The sequence below is a fragment of the Stegastes partitus genome, unplaced genomic scaffold (assembly GCF_000690725.1).
Source record: "Stegastes partitus isolate 25-593 unplaced genomic scaffold, Stegastes_partitus-1.0.2 Scaffold74, whole genome shotgun sequence".
Lineage (NCBI taxonomy): Eukaryota > Metazoa > Chordata > Actinopteri > Pomacentridae > Stegastes > Stegastes partitus.
Genome location: NW_007577805.1, coordinates 1,044,811 through 1,066,620, shown reverse-complemented (window position 1 = coordinate 1,066,620; position 21,810 = coordinate 1,044,811). Strand labels below are relative to the sequence as shown.

At 42.2% G+C, this 21,810-nt stretch overlaps 1 protein-coding gene across 1 annotated transcript in view; it reads right to left on the bottom strand.

Moving 5' to 3' along the window:
• The window catches only part of ptn (pleiotrophin), an 18,232-nt gene extending 2,933 nt beyond the window's left edge, over positions 1 to 15,299 (bottom strand). Inside the window, exons 1-3 of the mRNA XM_008276494.1 lie at positions 15,206 to 15,299; positions 13,843 to 14,016; positions 9,424 to 9,585 (exon numbers count right to left, since the gene is read on the bottom strand). Of these exons, the coding sequence (XP_008274716.1) occupies positions 9,424 to 9,585; positions 13,843 to 14,016; positions 15,206 to 15,299 (430 nt within the window). The remainder of the gene's footprint in view (positions 1 to 9,423; positions 9,586 to 13,842; positions 14,017 to 15,205) is intronic.
• Positions 15,300 to 21,810: the final 6,511 nt, after the last annotated feature.

Below are 21,810 nucleotides of genomic sequence, written 5' to 3'. Positions count from 1 at the left end.
TTCCTCTGAAATGTAGTGAAGTGGAAACACAAAGTAGCATAAATACTCAAGTACAAGTACTGCTCCAGTAAATGTACTCGTCCACCTTCCACCAGTCTGGGTTTTGTTACTCCAGAACAGATCCAGGCTGTTTTCACCCTGTTTGCAGTCTTTGCTGACTTTCTGCTTATCACACGGACGGTGCCACTCTCAGCAAGAAAGTGATTCCTCAAAACGCTCCCAGAAAAAAGCTCGCTGCCACCCATTCGTGACTTACTTGGACACTTGAATACAACGCGGCCATTGTTGGTCTCACTACTCCTGTGCTGTTCCCGCAGTGTCGAGTTAAAACGGCTGGTGTGAAATGGGCACATCACCGCACAATAGGACACATTTTGTACTCTCAACTTCGGCCCTTCTTGTCATCGATTTGAAAAATAAATGCTCGTCTTTCTCCAGTGCTTGGCAGTGCTTGTCTGTTTTCGAGTGAGTTTGTCAAACGGAGATACGAGCCAGGCTAATCCACACCTCTTTTGTTTAGACCGTGATCCAAAGCAAGTTCCCACTGCACTTACTACTAAATTTAGATCCTCCCACATTGCTTTTGTTTGGCTAAGTCCAGTTTACGCTATTGGCTGTTAGATAAGTTTCCATATGGCAGCTTGATAATGGCCTTTCAGAGGTCGAACTAGCAGGAGTCAAATAAAATTAGATTTGATTAACTGGTCTGGAAATCCAATAAAAGTCGAGTTGCATAAGCATCTTGGTTCATTTTAAGTTGCAAATGCTTAAATCCTGAATTAATTTGTGTGGATTATCTTAAAAAGGACACCTCCTCAACTCACACAGCTAATAACATGCCGGCAAGCCGTCTCCGAGCCGCATCAAGGACTGCTTATTTGATGAGATCTCAACCTTTTTGACATTCTCACTGAGCACTACCAGGAAATCTCCTTGGAAATCTCCTTCCTGTCACCTCGGTTGCGAACTTCCACACAAAAAAAATCCGACATGCGAAGCACTCTCACCCATACAAATACGGAAATTGCTCTTCCATCCCATTTGTTTGCTTGTTTTCATTTGTTTGAATGCTTTCCCCTCTTTTTCTCGCCCTGTTGTTTTGTGTCAGCAGATTCTGTTCCCCGGGGAGAGAGATGGGTAAAAAAAAAAAAAAGAAAAGGATTCGCATGCTGCTCTCTCCGCTCCATATATGAGATGCGGACTCTCATAGCAGGCTGGAGTACGTTCTGCTGCATTCGCACGTTGGATGACACTTCTCCTCTTTTGCTTCTGACACGGACTCATAATCAGGCCATCGCTGCCTTCTCCAGCTCAAATCTGCCCTGAGCCAAAACACAGCGACTACACACTGATCTGAATGAAGCACTTTGTGACATTTGAGTGGTGGAAAGTACATTAAATCAAGTACAATTATGGTGTGTGTAAGTATTTAATTTGGGATTTTATTTTTGTCCTGTTTTATGCTTCAATTTCACAACATTTCAGCGGAAAAAACAAACTAAACTGATTTCATTTCACATTAAATAACAAAAATGAAGTAGTTAGAATTGGCTCCATCTCAAATACCTGCAACTAAAAAACTGCTCCTTAGTACATGGATGCTATAATCATATGTTGTCCATGAACTACAGCGTTCCTTTGTGTCTGAAAAGTGAAGCCAACATGTTGGTGCCTTAAACCAGCATTCTGTTTAACAGCCAGCAGGGGGCGACTCCTCTGAAACTTGACTGAATAAAAATCTATGAGACAATGACCCTACTTCTAACTTGATTTGCTACCTCAGTAGGCATTTTCCTTAAATGTTTATGGACTCAATTGTCAGTTTCAAGTCTCCTTCAATACAGAATTATGTTGGTTTTGTAAACTGTGGTTACATTTAGAATAAAACGGATGATGAAGCAGGGTATGCTTGAGGTCATGGCTACCTTATGGAAACAGCAAATTTGACACTAAAGAGTTTAAAATGTCCATCAAGAGCCAATGGGTGAAGATGAAGTCCACACTTTATACACAATCTATGATTTGACGTGTAGCTTTTGTTGCATGTAGGGCTGGTCCGAATAGCTGTTTCTGGGCTACGGATATGAAAAAATCAATAAAACTGATATATGGATACCACAATGACCAAGTATTAGGATATTCGGATGTTCAGGTCCAGTCCTAGTCGCATGTATATGTAACAAATATATTAAGGATTGAAAATAGTTTTTTTTTTAATTGTTATTTCACCCATGAGCATTCTATAATCAGCCATGTTTTGTTAAATTACAGAAATCTAGTAAATATTTTTTTTAAATAAATGTTGACTGTTTAAAAAAAAAACACCTAAACAGTGCAAGATTATTACTTAAAAAAAAAAAAAAAGAACAAATTAGTTATTTTTTTCCCGCTCATGTGCAACCATAAAAGTGCTGTTTTACTCTCTCTTTTTTTTTTTAAAAATATTACAGTATTCCACATTTTACCACGTTTTTCTGGCCCCATTGCTGCCAGTTTTCACGAGTGTCTTTTACTGAATGTAAATATATATACAGAGAGAGAGAATTTCTTTTTCTTAAATAAAATAATATATTGAATTTTTTTCACCAATATAGGATTTTTTTTTTTTCTTTTCTTTTTTTTCCAGTGCATCACCCTCTATTCTAGGCCCTTAATTCACATGGTTTTATTGCTCTTGCTCCAGTTGCTCTACTCGCTCTCGTTCGTCTGCAGACTGTCACAGGAAGACAGCTGCTTTGACAGCTAAAGCAAGAGAGACCTGTCAATTGTAATTATGCAGTACATTCATAGCAATTAATTAGTTCAGTTGGAAAGAAAACTCTTGCATTCTCCCTGAACTCTGCTTGAAGAGCCAAATGAATGTGGTGCCAGCGTTCCTCAAGAAGGTCGTCGTCACATTGCCGCAGGTCTGTCAGTGACGTCTAAAGGTAAAAAATACAAATTCTGCCTAAAAAGGCGTAAAATGAAGCTATTACAACTTTATCTGTCACACAGTTTGCACAGCCTCAAACTTAAAAACCTACTTTTCCTGACTTCACAGCCTTCCCCACCTGTGGTTCTCTGCCTCTGTAGGAAAGACATTTTGAGTGTAATGATAATAATAAAATCGCGTGTGGCTGTGAATGTACGTCTTTGATTTAAAAATCAGGACACCACCTGTCTGCCCAGGAAGAATGACGGGAACAAATTCTCTCCAAACAAATTCGGAGATGCCAGATTTATTCCAACAAAGCCTTTTGTTCAACCCGAAATCAACTCTGGCATCCAAACATTCCCTCGTGCGGCGCTCTCGCCCGTTCCGCTGAAAGAGAAGGTGGGGACCTTGAGGTTTCTACAGGCATTCATAATGTTTCATTTCTGTCACTCTTTGTTGTCTCTCTGGCTCGGCGGGGTCTGTGTTTCACCTGGACTCGACAGCGCAGACACGCAACTCTGGATCTCAGATCGCTCCCAAGGTGCCTCTTAGCATTGTCTCCTCCAGAATCTGCAAATGACAGATGCTACCTCCATCACGGCAACCTGCTGCAGTCGGGGAAAACCTATCTCCCAAATCCAAGGTGGCTGTTCAGAATTGCAGATTTGGCCGGGCAGATCTCTGCTCCCAGCTGTGGGGGGGGGGTTAGATGGCCTCTCCTCTCTCCACCTCAATCACTCCAAGCATTCCTGGTTTTTTTTTTTTTGTTTATTTTTTTCTTCCATAAGCCCTCTGATCCCGTTGCTGTGGTCTGTATCTCTGCCATCCCCTGACACCCAGAGAAAAGCATGCACAATTCCCCCTTCCCGCGCACACCTCATTGTGCACAGCACCCCCTCTTTATTTTTTTTCCGCGGTAACCCCTCTGCTTCCCAGGGCTTATCTTCCAACTGGCAGACGTGGGAAATCACACCTCGCTCGGATAGCAGGTCTCTCTTCCCAACAGCCTGCCTTCATCTCGGCCACTGTCATCCCCGCTCTGCTTCTCCTTTGCCCTCGGCTCACACGCCTCTTTGCTTGTCACTCCGCATCCGTGTATCTGACCTTCATTAGAATTGAAGCACACAGGTATGCAGGGCTGCACACCAAACACGGGGAGGATGCACACTCCACGTTTATGAATATATATCCTCTACATATCAGCACGAAGCGCTCATGAACAGCAATTTGAAAAGCAGAATCAGTAGGTGTAATGCAGATGCATCCATGCATCCTATAGAAGGATTTTAATATCTTATAATTATGGATTGAAATGCTAAAATATTCTATTTGTAGTAGAATATTTACCAGGAGAGCAAAAAGCAATAACATGGGACATGGAGCTTGTTGTCCACAGCTGCCCGGTCCAAAGACGTGCAGGTTGAATAAAATTACCGCAGGTGTCAATGTGAGTGTAACAAACACTGATAGATCGGAGACATGCACCCCTCCTCACTCCTGTTGCATTGTGGGATAGATTCCATCCCCTAAAGCTCTGAATAGCATAAATAAAAGCAGATAATGGATAGATGGATTAAAGGAATGGATGGATGGATGGATGGATGGATGGATGGATGGACGTTTAGGTGACATCTTTCAAATTAAAAACCAAATGACGTTGTTTCTAATTGCACCAACAGTGATCATTTTCATTCTGCATCAGGGATTTTGTCATTTTGACGTATCGCATGTCAACGCTGAAACTGTGCTTCCTTTGAAGAACAGCGTCACATTACTAGACGCACCTTCCTCCTATAAATCCGTATACATCTCCGTGTAATTTAAAAGCAGCGTCCCGCAGCGCGCATTTGCTGCGACACACGGGAGCGTCGCAGGCGGTTAGTACAGCGCAGCTCCTCCAGAAACTTCCTGTCACGATGCATTAATGATGCGCCGCCGAGTGAAAAATTTAACTGATCCCTCCTTTGAAAGTCAAACAGAGTTTGGCGTAAAGTCCCAAGACAAACAGCGGAGCGGACAGATGCGTTACAGCTCACAGCGCCGCAGCTGCCGACGTCTTGCACCGGGGGCCGTCTCCGAAGGCGTCTCGCCCGCCTTATCTTTTGTAATTTGAGGGCTTAACCTGGCTGCGGTTGTTTGATGAAGCGACAGTAAAGGTTAAGCAAACTCCGTGTGCAAACCCTGTGTGCGCACATGTGTCATCTGCCGAGCCCGATAAGGACTCAGTTTATGGACCTTTTGGCAACAGTTGGGCACTCATTATAATCCTGTTTGGACAATGGGACATTCACAGTGGGTCAATTACATCCTTGTTTACCAAATTAACAAAAGACATTTGGATGGAATCAAGTGCTTCTTATCGCCAGTTTTACACCCGTCTCCCCGAGCAGACGGGAATTTATATATTCTATACGCATCCACGTGGTTATTTAATATTCTCCCATTAGTTCAAATCTTGTTTTCCGATAACTGCCCGTTTCCCATCGAATATGAGAAGTTGAAGCACAAACTCTCCCCGAGTTCAGTGTCTTTGACATGACAGAGAAAAGCTAAAAGCTTGTAATTACAGCTGAATAGTGAGTTAACCTCTTCACCCCTGCTTTAATACTGTCACTCACCACTTCAACTTAGCACTTAAGTAGGAGGATTTCCATCACGCTGATGCCGGACTGAATATGAATGTGAATCACAGCTGACATTGCCTGAGATTAAATCATTTGCTGGGGTTTGTTGGATTTAGCAAAGATGCAATCAGTCGGAGATGTACCGGGACAGAAGATAAGCATCTCCTGAACCTACACAGTCATTATCACAAAGACGTTCCTTTCTCTTATGCACTTTGATACGCATACAGATGCTAATTAAAATGACATTCGGGTTCTTTCGTCACTGATTTTGACCTGTGTGTTATGATTTAAAAAAACAAAAAAGAAAATCCAAAATGGCCCAAAGTATACAAACTCATCAGGAGGAGGCTCAGCAGAAGAAACAGAGACACCCAAGTGGTAAACATCCCTTCAGCTATAATTAATTAAGCAAACCGACTGATCTAACATTCCCTGGAACTGTTTACAATGACGTGACAGTGAAATAAAGTCCTGGAATGATTCTTGTCATAACTCACCCGCTTGTTTCTGCGTGGATCTGGCTTTTGATCCAAAGCAACCCTAATGACGTGTTATTTCTCTGGAAAGTAATAAAATATTTTCCGGCTTTCAAAGTGGCCCAAAAAAGGAGAGAGTGTTGCAGCGAAGGGTTCAATGAGGGTGTGTTTCACTAGATCTGTCTGACAAAACAAAGTCCATGAACGAGGTTCAGTTTGTCTTGCATGAATGTCATTTAAGTTTTACTGAGTGTGCAGCAGGGGTTGAACAATTACAGGAATTGTTACTACTTTTATCAGATTTTTACTGATTTCCAATCAAATTAATTTAAAGATGTGCTACTTTGGACCTCTGTCTATCTGTGGTCAACACTCTGTATAGATTGGTTGCGTGTTTTAAAGATGTTGGATTGTGTTATTCTAAACTGACAGATTTTATAGTTTTATTGCAAACACATATCTGTTCATTGGTGTCCTTGATGCTAAAATCACTGTTGAGTTTCTTTCAGAGCTCATGCCATTACCATCTCCCAAAAATCCCTTTCTTATACACCTACAGTGAATTTTCATTTTGATATAAAAAATGTACATTCTCATCAAAAGGTAAAACTGCACCATGTTCGAAAAGGACAATGGCGGCATGAGTCAGCAGGATTTTCAGCCAGGTGATCAAGGTTTGCGCTCATTTTTAAAATCATTTTCCTTAGGCTTAGGTTTTTTTTTTGTTTGTTTTGTTTTGTTTTCTTCTTTATTTAACCAGGTGGGTTAATTGAGAACAAATTCTCATTTACAATAGCGACCTGGCCAAGAGGCAACACAGAGCAGAAAATACAATAAAGGCAATACATCCATAAAAAAACAGTACACAAACAACACATATCAATAAAAGGCTTTGAAGATAAAATACACTAAAAGCAGGTAAAGGACTCAGAAAATAGTTCCTTCACCATATTTTTAAAAGAAGATAAAGGTTTAAAGACACTGAGTTTAAATGTTTTTTGTAACTGGTTCCAGTCGAGAGCTGCAGAAAACTGAAATGAATAGCAACCAAAGACAGTGCGGGCTTTGGGGACGAGGAGGTGGATGAGGTTGCTGTTGCGAAGTGAACAGCTGATGTGACGGGTGATGAGTAGTGAACGTAGACATGCCGGAGTTTGACCTATGATAGTTTTATAAATGAACAAATACCAATGGGTTTGCCTGCGGGAGTGAAGAGAGGGCCAGTTAACCAGTCTGTACAGAGTGCAGTGGTGAGTCGTGAAGGGGGCACCAGTGACAAAACGGATGGCCGTGTGGTAGATAGTGTCCAGTTTATGGAGGAGGGATTTGGATGTGGATCGATAAAGTATGTCACCATAGTCAAACATCGGAAGTACTGTAATTATGACCAGGAGGTGTTAAACGGATTGTGTGAATGAGGATTAATAAAAAAAAAAAAAACAAATCCAATTTTGAACTTAAGGAACAAAAAAGTAAAGGTGGGTTCAAAAAAAAAGCAAGGGGCCAACCAAAAAACCAAAAAACTGGAAGTAATGAACAAAACCAATAAAAAACCAACCAAAGAAAAGAAGGCAAATTTGAAACGGAACCGGCGGAAGGCTTTTATTGAAGATCATACATTTTGGTTTTTTTGTGTTTAGTGATAACAGAAGGTCTGAGAAGGCATGTTGGATGTTACTGAATGCAGTTTGCAGATTGGACAGTGCATCATTGAGAGAGGGGCTAGATGTATAAACAATGGTATCGTCGGCATACAGATGAATGTGGGCATTGTCTACAGCAGGGATTATGTTGTTAATGTAAATGTTGAATAGTGTTGGGCCCAGTATGGAACCTTGGGGGACACCTTTGTGAAGCGGTACTGGGGCCGAGAGAAGACCCTCCATCCTTATGGACTGTAAGCGCCCAGAACAGTAGCTACTGAACCAGGAGACACAGGGTTCAGAGAGACCAATATTTCTTAGCCTTTCCAGCAAGATGGGGTGGTCAACAGAATCAAAAGCTTTAGATAGATCGACAAACACAGCAGCACAGCATTCCTTGTTGTCAAGGGCACAGATAATGTCATTAACCACTTTCATCGTGGTAGTGATGCAACTGTGGCCTGATCTAAAGCCAGACTGTAGAGGGTTGAAGGCTTTGTAGGTTTCTAGATGGCCTATAAGCTGTTTGTTGATAAGTTTTCCAAACACTTTGGCAAGGCAGGGCAAAATGGAGATAGGTCTGTAGCAGTTCAAGTGTTTCTGTAGCAGGTTTCATCTCCTTTGTTTTGTTAACTTTCAGGTTAAAAACAACAACTTAGATTTCGATATACATTTAAGTTCAGACAGATAACTCACTTTGGTTGACAACAATAACTGCTCGTGTGAAGCTTGGTTAACTTTAGGCACCAAAACCACCCGGTCAAGTTTGGGAAAATCACCCAGTTATGGTTAACATACAACGCTTGCACTTAAAATTTGGAGCTTCTCCAACACTTTTTCGGCTGATGATTCCCATTTAAAATAGAATTGGTTGGCTGATAAGGAACGGCAGCTAAGCAGAAAAATAAATGGATAAGATATGCTGATTGGAAACTTATTTGTAAAAGTCCCAAATAAACACAATCCAGCAGAAAGTACATTTTGCTCAGCTGAGAATGCAGTTTAGTTGTATAGGAACTTAGTTTGTTGGGAAACAGGCCTGAAAAACCGTATCGGTCGATCCTAATGTACAGATGTTCCCTGATGGTATCTTGACTCCCTCAATATGTCTTCTGTAGGCCACACAATGTAGAAACAGTTCCATAAACACGCTGTGCTGAACTTCAGCAAAATGTTGTATTTCCTCAGACCAACTACTTATTTCCTGGCAGTGTTGGGCACTGAGGCAGTAATATGATTACTGTAATTCCAGTAATGCTCCATTACTACAACAATTCTGGGGTCCACTTGTTTGCTGTCTCAGTTAAATGGAGGGTTTATATCAGTTTTGTCTCTCTGCTTTCATTTCAGACAGGCCCGGCATGCTTGCTGTAGGAACTGGAAAGACAGTGCAGAAATATGACTCCCTGGAACTCTAAAGTTGTCTTTTGTGCATTTAAATACAAAAAGAAGCCTGTATTATGCAATATCCTGGTTTCTAGGACAGTCTGCTGTCACCCTGGATAACATTAGCTAACAGGCGATGTCAGTAAACACACGGCCTTTGCAAGTGTTCAATACAAAATATGCAACTCGGGAGTGATTTAGAGACGTTTAAACGCACACTCTGAAACTGCAAGTATCACATCCTTCTCCTGCGTGCGGAGACCCACATCCCACAGTTCTGAAGACACGGTGATCCATCAACCGGACTTCAGTGCAGCCCCTGCACGTCCGGCGAGGGCTACACTTAATCTAGCGATGATTTATTCCTCTCAGCTTACCTTGCAGCTTGGTCTTGGGGATTTTCCCGCAAGGCTTGGTGGCTGTGACGGTGGTGGCGCAGGTGGCATCCATGAGCGCTCGCTTCAGCACTCCCGTTCTGTTCTTCTTGCCCGTCGCCAGATCACACTCCCCCCAAGCCTGGAAGTCATACTTGCATTCCCCTATAGCACAGAAAGACGTCACGCACTTAATTAGATGCTTTTGTTTGGTGAAGAAGCTCAGAATAAGAGAAGCGATCAAGCAGAAAACTTGGTAAAATGACACTTTTTTTTTTTTGTTAGAAAAAGCAGTCAATTGCAATCAGTGACTGCAATAAGCCCCCTGAGCCTGGAGAGTTCTGAGTCATAGACTTTGAATGGCTCCTTTGATGAGTAGTTTGCTATTACGGCCTCTTATCAATACAAAGTGTCCAACATCCAGAGTGACTTCACGAGACGCCTCTCTGAACAACAAGATAAAAGCGGCTTCTGCAAACAGGAACAGATGGTTGCTTCACAGTTTGGATGGTACAGTTTCTATATGACGAAACCCGTTAACACATGAATGTAATCAAAAACAGCCAGGCTGCTGTTCATCTCGGAAATAACAGACAGATACGATCTGAGCAGCTGAGAAGTGAAAGAAATTTCAGCAGGACAGTTTCACATTTGTGCTTTTGCATTTAACCCACCTTAAAGCCGGCCGCGGAAGGATGCAAGATTGCTCGAGAAAAAAAACGCTAGCGCTGCCTGCTGCATGTGATAGAAGCGGGTTTGAAGAGGCATGTGTACGTGCACGCGCAAGTGTTTGTTTGTGTACTATGTGTCCATGTCCCTCATATCTCCTTCCATTATTTTGTTGCCAATCTAGCTGGGCTCCCTCGAGGCTGTGACACTCATTCGTCAGCTTCCTCTCACATGAAAGCGTCCGACCCCTTGTCACTGCTTCTGAGATCCCAGGGTGCTCATCAGAAGAGGGGAGAGGTGGGAGACGGGGGTTGAGGAAAGGAGGGACGGAAAGCAGAGACAGGGGAGTGACAGGGGCCATTGTTGCAAGAATCCTACAGGGACTTCCTAAGCAACCAACTTTAAAAAAAAAAAAAAAAAGCCCACTGCCTCCATACCTATAATTTGTCTCTAGGAGAGAAAGCTGCTTGCTGTCTGTTGGGAGTTTGTCAGGAAGCGCATGTCCTCCTTTGAGGTGTCACATAGGTTTGAGAAAGAAAAAAAAAATGGTTGTAAAAGTGGAATGAATAGTCACTGATGAGTGGGTGTGTTCACAACGTCCAATATCTCTGGATGACATTTCTGCTTTCACAGAGATCATTTAGAATCACAAGATTAGTTGCCTGGCGTCAGAAATAAAATAAAAAAAACACTCCAATCAGACACGAGATTAAAACCACTGACAGGTGAAGTGAATAACATTGATTATCTTGTTACAGTGGCAGCGCTCGAGGGGTGGGATGTATTAGGCGGCGAGTGAACAGTCACTTCTTGATGTGTTGGAAGCATGAAAAATAGGCGAGTGTAACAATCACGCAGCTTTGACAAGGGTCAAATTGTGTTGGCTGGACGATTGAGTCAGAGCATCTCGAAAACAGCAGGTCTTGTGGGATGTTCCCGACGCGCCGGTGATTAGTACCATGGGTGTCCGAGGCTCATGGGGCGTGAATACTGGCCCGTGTGGTCCGACTCCGCGGAATGCCTACTGTAGCACAAATTACTGAAAGCTTTAATGCTGGCAATAAAAAATGAAAAGCGTCAGAGCGCACAGATCATCACAGCCTGCTGTGTAGCTGCAGAGCGGTTAGAGTGGCCATGCTGCTGCTGAAATGCCTACAGTAAGCTGTAGTGGACGCTGAACGGTGTATGTGCCTTGTTCACCTGGGAACAGATGACAACAGGATGTACGACAAGAAGAAGGCAGTGTGCTGCTGTGGGCAATGTTCTGCAAGGAAACCTTTGGTCCTGGCATTCATGTGGATGTCACTTTGACACCTTTGTAAACACAGTTTCTGACCCGCGTACACTTGTGTATTCTCTGATGGCAGCCGGCCTGTCAAACTGCAAACATTGTTCGAGAATGGTTTGAGGAATGTGACATATTTAAAGGTCGTTGACTTGACCTCTGAGATCTGGAGGACTTTTAACAGACTGAACATGGAACATGGAATTGCGTACAAGTAGCATATAAGGTTGGTGTGCCGTCCAGTAATGCCAAATGACCTTTCATGTCTGCATCTGTGGGTTGTGCTAGAAAACCCAAAACAATCCACAAAGACCCTATCTCACAACTTGAAGGACTTAAAGGATCTGCTGCTGACGTCTTGGTGTGTGATACCACAGAACACCTTTACAGAGTCAACACCTCGATGGATTACAGCTGTTCTCGCACCACAAGGGAGACGTACGCAGTATTAGGCAGGTGGTTTTAATGCCTGAGAAACAGGGTGAGGGGCTCAAAAGAGTGACTGCGTTGAAAGAAGGCAGCGGAGGCGGTTAGGATGCCTCCTGGGTGCCCTACTTTCAAGGTTTTCTTGGTATGCCCAACTGGGAGGACACCCCAGTTTGGTCCAAGTACTCGTATATCTCTTTGACCTTGGAAAACCTTGGGATCTCCAAGGACGACCTGGAAAACATTGCTGGGTAGAGGGATGTCTGAATGCAATACATAACCTGCTGCCACCTCACCCCAACTCGGAACAAGTGGAAGAAACTTAATTGTTGGGTCATTTTAAGGCCTTTGGAGGAAAGCTGAAAATACAGGTTGTTTGAATATCATCCTCCATAAGACCGAAACAGGGTGTGTGTGGGTGGATCATGTGTTGAATCACGTGTCACTTGATTAATGCAAATATTTCTAAGTGAAATGTTTGTATACCCCAAGATTCTATTTTATTTACACTGCTGTTAGTTCATGACCATCATCATCACTATTTATTCAGTTTTAATGCAGCTTTCAAATGCATCACAGTGTCTTGTATATGTGCATTATATATCCCAGACTGGACTAGTTGTAATGCGCATACAGTTTTCATATATTTTCCATCAGATATCAGCTTTCACCCCTTTCAGGATCATTTATCTGTTTGAGCTTTGTGTCTGTGGATTCATCATCTATCTGCCATTGTATCACTCTATGACCATTTTTCTGCTTCATTATATTCAGACCCATTAGCTGCAGTGTTTGGTACCTTTGTCACCTGACCCACAGGTGCTTCAGTTTTCGTGGTTTATTCTGCCGGTAACCCTGACTCGACAGCATTGTGCACACCCTCACATTTCAACATTTCTACTCCACACATTGCTGTGTAATAGTTTTGTAAGCTGCAAAGCACAATTTGGGCCATGTGCTGCAGATTTAAAACCACTGTGAGCCTAGTTTTCACTAGTTTGCTTTTAAAGCTCTTTTGGGGTTTAATCAGATATAGCACTTGCGCCAAATGGGTTGTCAGATCTTTTATGTTCAGTACCTCAGAACTGTAAGAAAACCCCCCATAATTCTCAGGGTTCTTGTAACAGCATGGACCTAAAAGCACATTATGTTGTTCTTGAACGCTGCCTACCAGGACGCACCCTAGAAGTCTGCTACAAGTCTTCTTTTAATTAATGGCAAACAGACATCTTCTAAAAGCTGCCACTGGGTCTTCCAAAACCTTTTCTTACACATTTTGTGGGTCGCAGGCACCAAATGTTTCAGCATTTATTTGATTTTTAATTACAAAAATATCCCAAATAAAAAAAGCCACCGCGCTCTTGTGCAGGGATCAGCAGCCTCTACAATACAATCTGCGATAGTCAGGCTTTTTTTTCCTTCTGTCCTTCTCTGTCCTTAAGCAACTTTCCGTAATTTAAAGGCCAGAGGCATGTAACTTATTGCCAACGTTCCAAAACTTTTTGCTGCTATAATCTATATTGCCACTTAGTGGGGCCATTATTTCCTGCACTGTGTTCATCATTTGTGACAGGCTCATTGCAGAGCAGCAGGCTCCTGCCTGACAGGCCTTACTGTGGGAACAAAAGTCCCCCAGGCTTGTCACTGCGAGACATTTCTGCTGTAAAGGCTGCGCTGTCTCAAGCCCAAAACGCAAATGACAACGGCGGGTGATTATTCCTGTGTTTTCCATTACAATGTCTCACATTCTCAGCAGACATTTTTTTTTGTTGTACCTCTAATTAGCTAGCTTACGCATTCGTATGCCGAAAATGGAACCATTGTTTGTGTGAATGACGGGCCACAATAGATTATGGGGATGTGTGGAGCAAGACAGATGGGAGCCATGCATCTGTACAAAAGGAGGGGAGTTCTTTGGGTCTTTTAGCACACCTAGACTATTTCAACACTCATAGAAAGAAATATCTGGTAAATTCCAAGTCAAGTACATCAGGATCTCCCCATTTCTACACAGCACAGTGAGTGTGAACATCTATTCTCACCTCCAAACTTCTTCTTCCAGTTGCAGGGGATCTTGCAGCGTTGGGTCTTGATGGTCTGCTTGCAGTCGTTGCCGGTGCGTGTTCCCTCCCTGGTGCCGAGTCCACAGTCGCCTTCGTTGGCTACGCACACGCTCCACTGCCACTCCCCGCAGTCCGACTTACGCTCCTTCTTTCCTGTAGGATCAAGCACACGCTTTAAACACGAGGAGTGTAGCCGACTAACACCGCAGATTGAGTTAAGGGTGAATGTGACTCATTCCCCAGTGGTCTAGAGGGATAATACTGCACATGTAGAGAATAAAGCTGTGGAAAGCCTTTTGTGGCTCGTGGTGGAGGTGCACAAAGACCGAAGGCTGACGACTACGAGTTTGAAAATTCATCAAATGTAAGGCGTATGGAGATAGAAAGACGTGTTTGCTGAGGCAAGCAACGAAGCTACCTGAGCTTCTCACAGCATAACACAACTGATGCTCTGAATACAGGGCCTGTGTTGCATTGTGGGTAATTTAGGCACCAGCTTTTGACAAGGAGGATGGATATTGATGCTTAATAAAAATTGTCTTTCATGAGTCGACATTGGATTGAATGGCATTCCTACGATGCGATGCTAATTTGATGGAGTGCTTTTTGAAGGCTTAACATTTAAGTGACATAGTTTTAACATTTGTTTTCTTAATCATGGTTTTCTAGTGTGGATTTCAAGTCCTAATATTTACATGTACCAGGTACCAACCTGACACTCTCTATTGTATCTTGGCTTTCAACTTGTCAAAACTTGAGATTTTCCAAGTTTTGCGCAAAAGCATCAACTCAGCTTAAGGTTTCGTCGATTTCAGTTCGGAACATCTAATTTATGTGTCTCACGTCTACAGTTTTGGTTATGGAAAAAAAAAAACAAGTTAAACATGTTTGTTTTTGTTGCAACCAGAAATTGAAACTGCTACTTGCAGTGTCAACTAAAGCATTTACCCCCTCTTAGACTTTCATATTATTTCACGGCAGCTGTAATGGCTTCAGATGCTAACACTAATTTCCAATGCAAATGAACTTTTTTTCCCTTGAATTTAAATTAGGTTAAATCTTGTTTTCCTTACCCAAGTGGGATTTATCTGACTTATTTTCCCTTGTAGCAAAATATTACTGTTTGTTTCTGGTAAATTCTCAAAGGAGACCAATTGCTTTAAACTCAAAATTGTTTTTTTGGTTTTTTTATATATATATTTAAGAGTTGTGTCAAGCTAAATCAGTTCTTCAGATGGATATTGCTTCGTAATAGCCTTGTATGCAAACCACTGTTGATGTTAACAGACAGAAATTGCTTCCCCGTCATCTAACAAGTATGCTGGTGGTTTGTGAGACTCACCTTGTTTCTCTGCTTTGCCTCCTTCACCTGCCATCACCGTTAGCACCAGGAGTGCCATTACAGCCACCCGTGTCCACTGCTTCTGTCCATTCATTCTGAAAGCGACACACGACAGCCGTTAAAGAGGAATCCATATTCTCTCTCTCTTACAAGGCTGTGCTGTTAAATGCAAATCCAGCGGTTCTACTTGGGACTGTGTCCTGTCTACATGTGTCAATTAATAATGCCTTTTTGCATTCCAACACTCTGTTTTGAGACTTAAAAATGCACCCCAACTTCACGCATTTAGCTGTTCGGAGGAAAGGAAAACAATAGTTGTCCAATATCCCGTGAGACCAGAAGAAGCGCCTGGGGAATTTCCATCTGTCATCTTGTGTCATTTCAGCGTGCAATATTCCAATATCAACCTTTGTATGTCTGCATTGTTTTTATTGTTTTATTTGCTGTCAGTCTCGGTGAAATCTTGTGACAGTCGGGTAACGACACCACACAGGTTTGATTTGATTTGTCAAAACTCCTGTCGCTTCTCTGTTGTTCTTGTATGGATGATAAGCCAACCTTTATATTTTGGTATTTTCCTTAACAGATGCCTCTTTTCACCCTAAAATGTGAATTTATAACACACACATTCATATACTACGCATAAACTATATGTTAACGTCGTCATAACACAGAAATAAGTTTCAAAACAAAATACTACCTAAACCGACATGGTTACAGAAAACTAAACAAAAAAAAAGTTTGACTTAATATCAAAAGTTAAGTTTATAGATATCATTTATGTTATCAATGCACCGTGTCCTGTGTGTTTTCAACAACTTACAGAACAACTTACATGGATAACCCATATTTCAGACAGCTCAAAGTTTCCAGCAATAAAAGTTGCATGTCGGACTGTTGTGAGTACAATACTGATGAGGTTAAAGTTAGATTCTTTACTTTTTTTTGTGTGGAAGCCCAAAAAACAAGACTCACTCCTAGTCATTCATTGAAGCCATTTCACAATTAATTAACCTTTCAGTGTGGTATTAACCATGACAAACAGAAGTTTTTGCTATTGATCAAATTTACAATCATTTATTGATATTAGAATATTTCTGTTTTCATCACTGTAAACTGTAGACTATACATCTACCGTCTAATCCCAATGTACGTGGAATTGCATGATTGCACTGTATTTCATATATGACGTTGCATTTTTGGTCGTTTTCTATTTTGTCCTTGGGATGAACTAATAACTGTCGTAGTTTGATGTGGGGTTTGGCGGCCGTGTTTATGTTGTGTTTCCTTATTGCTTGTTGTATTGGTTCTGTTATCCCCCGGACTGTTCCATATATCCGACCAAAAATGCAAATCAGCGATATCAGACCACTGCAAACGACAGAACCACATCATGGACTGGGACAGCACAAGAATCATAACATCAGAAAGCAACAAACACAAAAGGTTCATCAAGGAGGCCATCGAGATCAGAAGACGGGGAAGGACGCCGATCAACCGGGATGAAGGCACCTTCATGCTATCACACACCTGGGACTCTCTTCTGCAGGCACCGGCCAATCTGACAGAACTGACAGATCTGTCAGATTGGCCACGCCCATAAGGAACACCAAATAAATGACAATCACGGCGATCAGCTGACGCCTCTGAGGAAGACTGATGTTCCAGTCGAAACATGTAAGGTAAAGAACCATCCCCTAAATTCTATGGTCTGAAAAGAAGAAACCTAAGTACTAACTGTAGACTATATACAGCATAAAAGATAGATGTAACTTCTAGAGCTGAAAAGTGAAGCCAGTGAGGGATGAACGACCAGCAGGGGGCGACTCCTCTGGCTGGAAAAAGATCTCCATTTGTGTAGAAATCTTTGAGAAAATGACTCTATTTCTCACTTGATTTGCTACCTTAGCAACCATTTTCCTAAAGAATTTGTCGTCTCAATTACCAGATTTAAGTCTCCTTTAGTATCGCATGTTGTTAATATTGTAAGTAAGAGTAAAAGAAAGAACAAAACGGGGCATGTTTTTGATTGACAAGTTGCTACAGGAAGGCCATGTGTAGCATCCTTGAGTTTTCAGTCAGATCCATCTCTCTCTTCAAGATGTTCTTTTGATTTCCAAACTCTTTGAAACTGGAATCAAGAACCAGTCTGTGACATCACGCTAACTATATATAGTGTGGATGAATAATTCATATTTCATATTTGTACAGTTGTATGAAATGTTGTTAACTGACATCTACCAAATCCAAAATAATCAGCTACCACAAGTGTTAAGAACTCATGCTTAGAAGGTTTTAAAACTTCCAAACAGGGATGTAAACAATGCACATCTAAAATCAGCTTTACAATTTGTTAGTATGCGGAAGAAGGTTCATTCAGCATGTTAGAAACACACAGATCATCTAGTGAGTAAAGGTTGGTGTAAATGAGAACAGGGCACACAGTGTACTGGGTATGAGCCAGATGTGACTTGTCCCACTTTGACATCGGTGTCAGGTTTATGTCACCTTACATAAAAATGATTCCAATGAGTCCCACACAGTGAGGCAGGATTCAACATTCAGAACACGAGAAATGTGTAAATCCCAAAGTTAATAACAATAATGAGAAATGGAAATGTTTTTAATGTGTTTTCATGTATTAACATAGTTGAAACTTTGCTTTGCTTTTCCGCTGCCATAATATATAAGAAAATAGCCCAGAGGTTTGTAGCTTGACGGAAATGTGAGGCTTTGAGCCCAAACAGGCTTACCGAGGTGCTCAAGAAAAGATTACACCTGCAGCGGGAAGAGAGCGAGCTGGCCTCTATTATATTGCCGATGTACAAATATTGGAGCTGTCAGTGAAGATATGGATTTTGTCGTCTGTCTCTTTGTTGTTCATTGTCTTCTCAGAGCGGCTGATATTAGAGATTCCAAATTTAGGTGGTTTAAGGTTGAGCGAATCAAACCAAGATATTACAGAATTTCCTTCCTTATTTGATCCTCAACACAAAGCTGCTACTGTCACCACTGAAAGCCTAATGCACTGGGATGAAATTATTGCAAATTCTTTTTTTTTTTTTCCTGAGCGAGAGCCTCCAGCAGACTGCGATCTCCGAGAGAGAGACGGCATGAGACCGCCGCAATTACCAAGTGTCCGACGCCAAGAAACGCTCCTCTGTGCTCAAATTCTTGCAGAACAGGTAAGCCTGGCAGCGAAACAATATACATTTGTCATTTTTAATTCATCACGAACTGGCTGCGAGCCGCTCGTCCCATTGTGAGATGTATCTGCATTCCCAACGTTCTGTTTAACTCAGTTAAGATTTTGTTGAGTCTTGGGGACGGTGAAAGCATCTGAAATGTAAAGGTGCTCAAAGCTTCTATTTAATTATTGGGTGTTATTATTTTATGTCTTTCGGCGGTTCTTAGAAACTCATAATGAGCCTTATGGTGACGCCTGTAGTTTGGCTGCCAAAAAAAGCCATCTGAATCCTTCCTATGATTGATTTCATACTTTTCTGAGTGTGGCAGCTCCCAGACAAACCCCCTTTTGATTAAATAGTTCCAACTTCATCTCCAAGTTTTTTTTTTTTTTATGTTGACTCTTTTTAAGGGATCCCAAACTATTCATCTCCATAACCCTTCCCCCCCTCCAAAAAAAAAAAAAAGACTGAATCCCAACTGTAAGAAGTGCATACAATGAGTTCTAAGAGTTTCATAGAGCGAACCCAATGAAAGCTCCCTGATAAAGATCATTTTCCAAGAAAAAGGCATTGTGGAGATAAGAAAGCCTCTGCCTCAGTTAGTCGCACACAGAATGATGAGCTCCTGCTGCAGTGCAGGCATAATAGGGGACGAGGCCGATGACTTTGAATGAGCAAACCCCCTACAGTGGGTTAAAGAGAAATAAGTCTTGGAATTAGGCAGACTTAACCATTCCCCCTGTAGCCTGAGCATCTTCTGAGGTGACAGGTTTCCCCCTCCTCTAAATGAAAGTCACCGTGGAGCTCCTATTTCTGGAGCATGACAGCACCTGCAGTATAACGGATGACTTGGTGGGTCGGAGCATTTGAGTATCATTCGGTAGGCATGTGTGCTGCCTGTGTAACGCTTAGATAAGAGGCGCTCAGGAGTGCCAATTTAAAGGAAATCCACCTGCTTCTCTATAAATGCCTTCCCTCACTTCCTTTGCACACACAGTCGGAGACACCTATAGCTCTGACAGCAAGAAGAAGAGTTTAAAAACACGCATGTTTCTCCTTTACAAGCCTCAGCGCCTGGCAACCTGAGCACGAAGCAGCCTCTTGTCATGAACCGGGGCCCTATAATTTGACTAAAGCAGCGGGGGTTTTGTATGAACTCAGTTCACTGACGTCTCTTGAGTCACATCTTCCCTCATTCCAACCAACAGAGTGTTTGCAGGAGATGTATTCTATCTGGATTTTTAAAAATTATTATTACTCCAAAAGGATATCATAAAATTCTTATATATTCCAATGTTTTGCAAAAGTTGATTCCCAAGCAGCCTGACACAAGAACACAAGAGTCATTAATCATTACTCAACTTGTCCCCAGATTGTAAGTCAGATATCTTAAGGCAGGATATTGAAGGTTTTAGCGACGGGAAGCTCTTTAGATCAAAGTTGTTTACTGCCCCGGAGGTTGTTGTAAGACTGTAAGCTTTGGAAAAGTTTGTGGAGAGTTCATGAATTTCTTTAAAAGGATTTAAAAGAGGTCAGATTGTTTGATATTGTTCAGTGAGAAAAGGAAACAAGGTCAAACGGGGGCCTTTTTAACCTTTGCTGGATTGTACAAATTGTTTTGTGTTTCTCATTCACACACTTGCGCTCATGTTGTGGTGGCCACTGGAAGCAACTTGGGCTTCAATGTCTTGCCCGAGGACACTTGGAGGGGCTGGGGGTCCAACCACAAACCCTGCAATTGTGAAATTCTGATGGTGGCTGTCATGAAAAATACAGATATTGCAGCTTATGAAGTACTGAGTGTAAATTTCATGTATATCCTGCACATTCAAAAACTAAGAATGAGTTTAACCCTTTAGTTGTTGCACCGTACAACATTGTACTCACCACTGCTGACTACATGTACCACTGTCAATTTAAATTCCATCATGCTTTTCAAATAAGTCAGTATTTCATCAATTTTTTGTTTGCATCTGCCTTATTTGTCATGCAGGCTGGCGGTGTGGCCTGGCACAGCACAAGCTGAGCTAACTTTGTACTGTGCAGTGTTTATGGGCCACCAACAGATTCGTTTTGTGCCATTCATATGTGTGGTCAGTCCACCAGACTCAGCCAGAGGAACACACAGTCAGGTTATGTGCACCCACTGTGAAAGTGGGAGAACATTTATTTTTGACTTGAACTTCAAACACAATATGACATTTTGTTTTAGGGGAGTCGGGGACTGCAGAGTCACCTGTCTACCTCAGCAGACTTAAAACCCATTTTTTCAGACTGCTGGACTACATCAGGGTGTTGTTCCTATCTGGTGATGCTATTTGAAGTCATTTTGGTTCATGAATATGTTCAGAACATTTAAAGACTGTTTGGTGAAGAGATTTGCTGAGCTGTACCAACGCATAAGTGCCAAAGCCTGCAGTTCCTCGAATGGCCACTTGAGGGCGACTCCAAAAGCAAGTCAGTCCTCATAGACCTCCATGTTAAAATGTTGAACTTTACAGCAGAAATAAATGTGTTTACAGCATGTTTATTTTTTTTAAAAAAAAAAGGTTTGGTTTTTTGTAGCTAATTTCCTCATTCGCGACAACTGTACCAGGCTGACTTTTTACAAAACTCACACTTCGATTGTATTACAGTTTAAAACTGTGCATAATTAAGGGTGTTGCCACTGTAGGCCCACAGATGTTTGCATGAGCCTCCCCCGCTCACTTTCCATCTCTTTGCTCATTTTTACCCACGAGTTAGGAATCTGTAGAGCCAAAATGGCGACGGCTAAAGCCACCACACTGAGCTCCAATACTGCTCTTCAAGAGGTCTTAAGGTGACATCGTGGAGAATTCATCGATCTCTAGACAGCATGCAGCAGGGCAAACAGTCACTCTAGGATTCTACATCATTGCTTTAATAGACAGTTGCAATGAAAGTCAGAATAATAATAAAGCCTACATCTAGAAATCTAACACGGAGCTAAGGCAGGAACAGGAGAGCTGAATGTTTGCAAACCTCACACTGAGGGGGTAACTTCAGCTGGAACATCAGAAGCATTCAGTGGTCGGTGTGGCTCATGAGCCGCTGAGAATTAGTCCTATCAAACCCGCTCATTTGCCCCATTGATCCAGACACAGCTGTGGGTTCCTGGTGAGGCGAATGGAGGAGGAAAGCCAATACAGGCCACAAATCAATGGACCTTCAGTGACTCCTCATGTGCTTCGGCAAATACGCTCCAGAGGCTCCACCGCTCCGGAGCACAGACAAACGCCAGATTCAAAAAAGCTCTCATCTCCGTCATTAGGAGTGACGTAATCCCTGCCGAGTACATAAAAGAGAATCTATTTATACGATTGGATCCTTCGCTGGCGTTTGATAAGAAGGCAGGAGGCGATGGAGTCAACGGTGTAGGAATAAAGGACAGGGAGC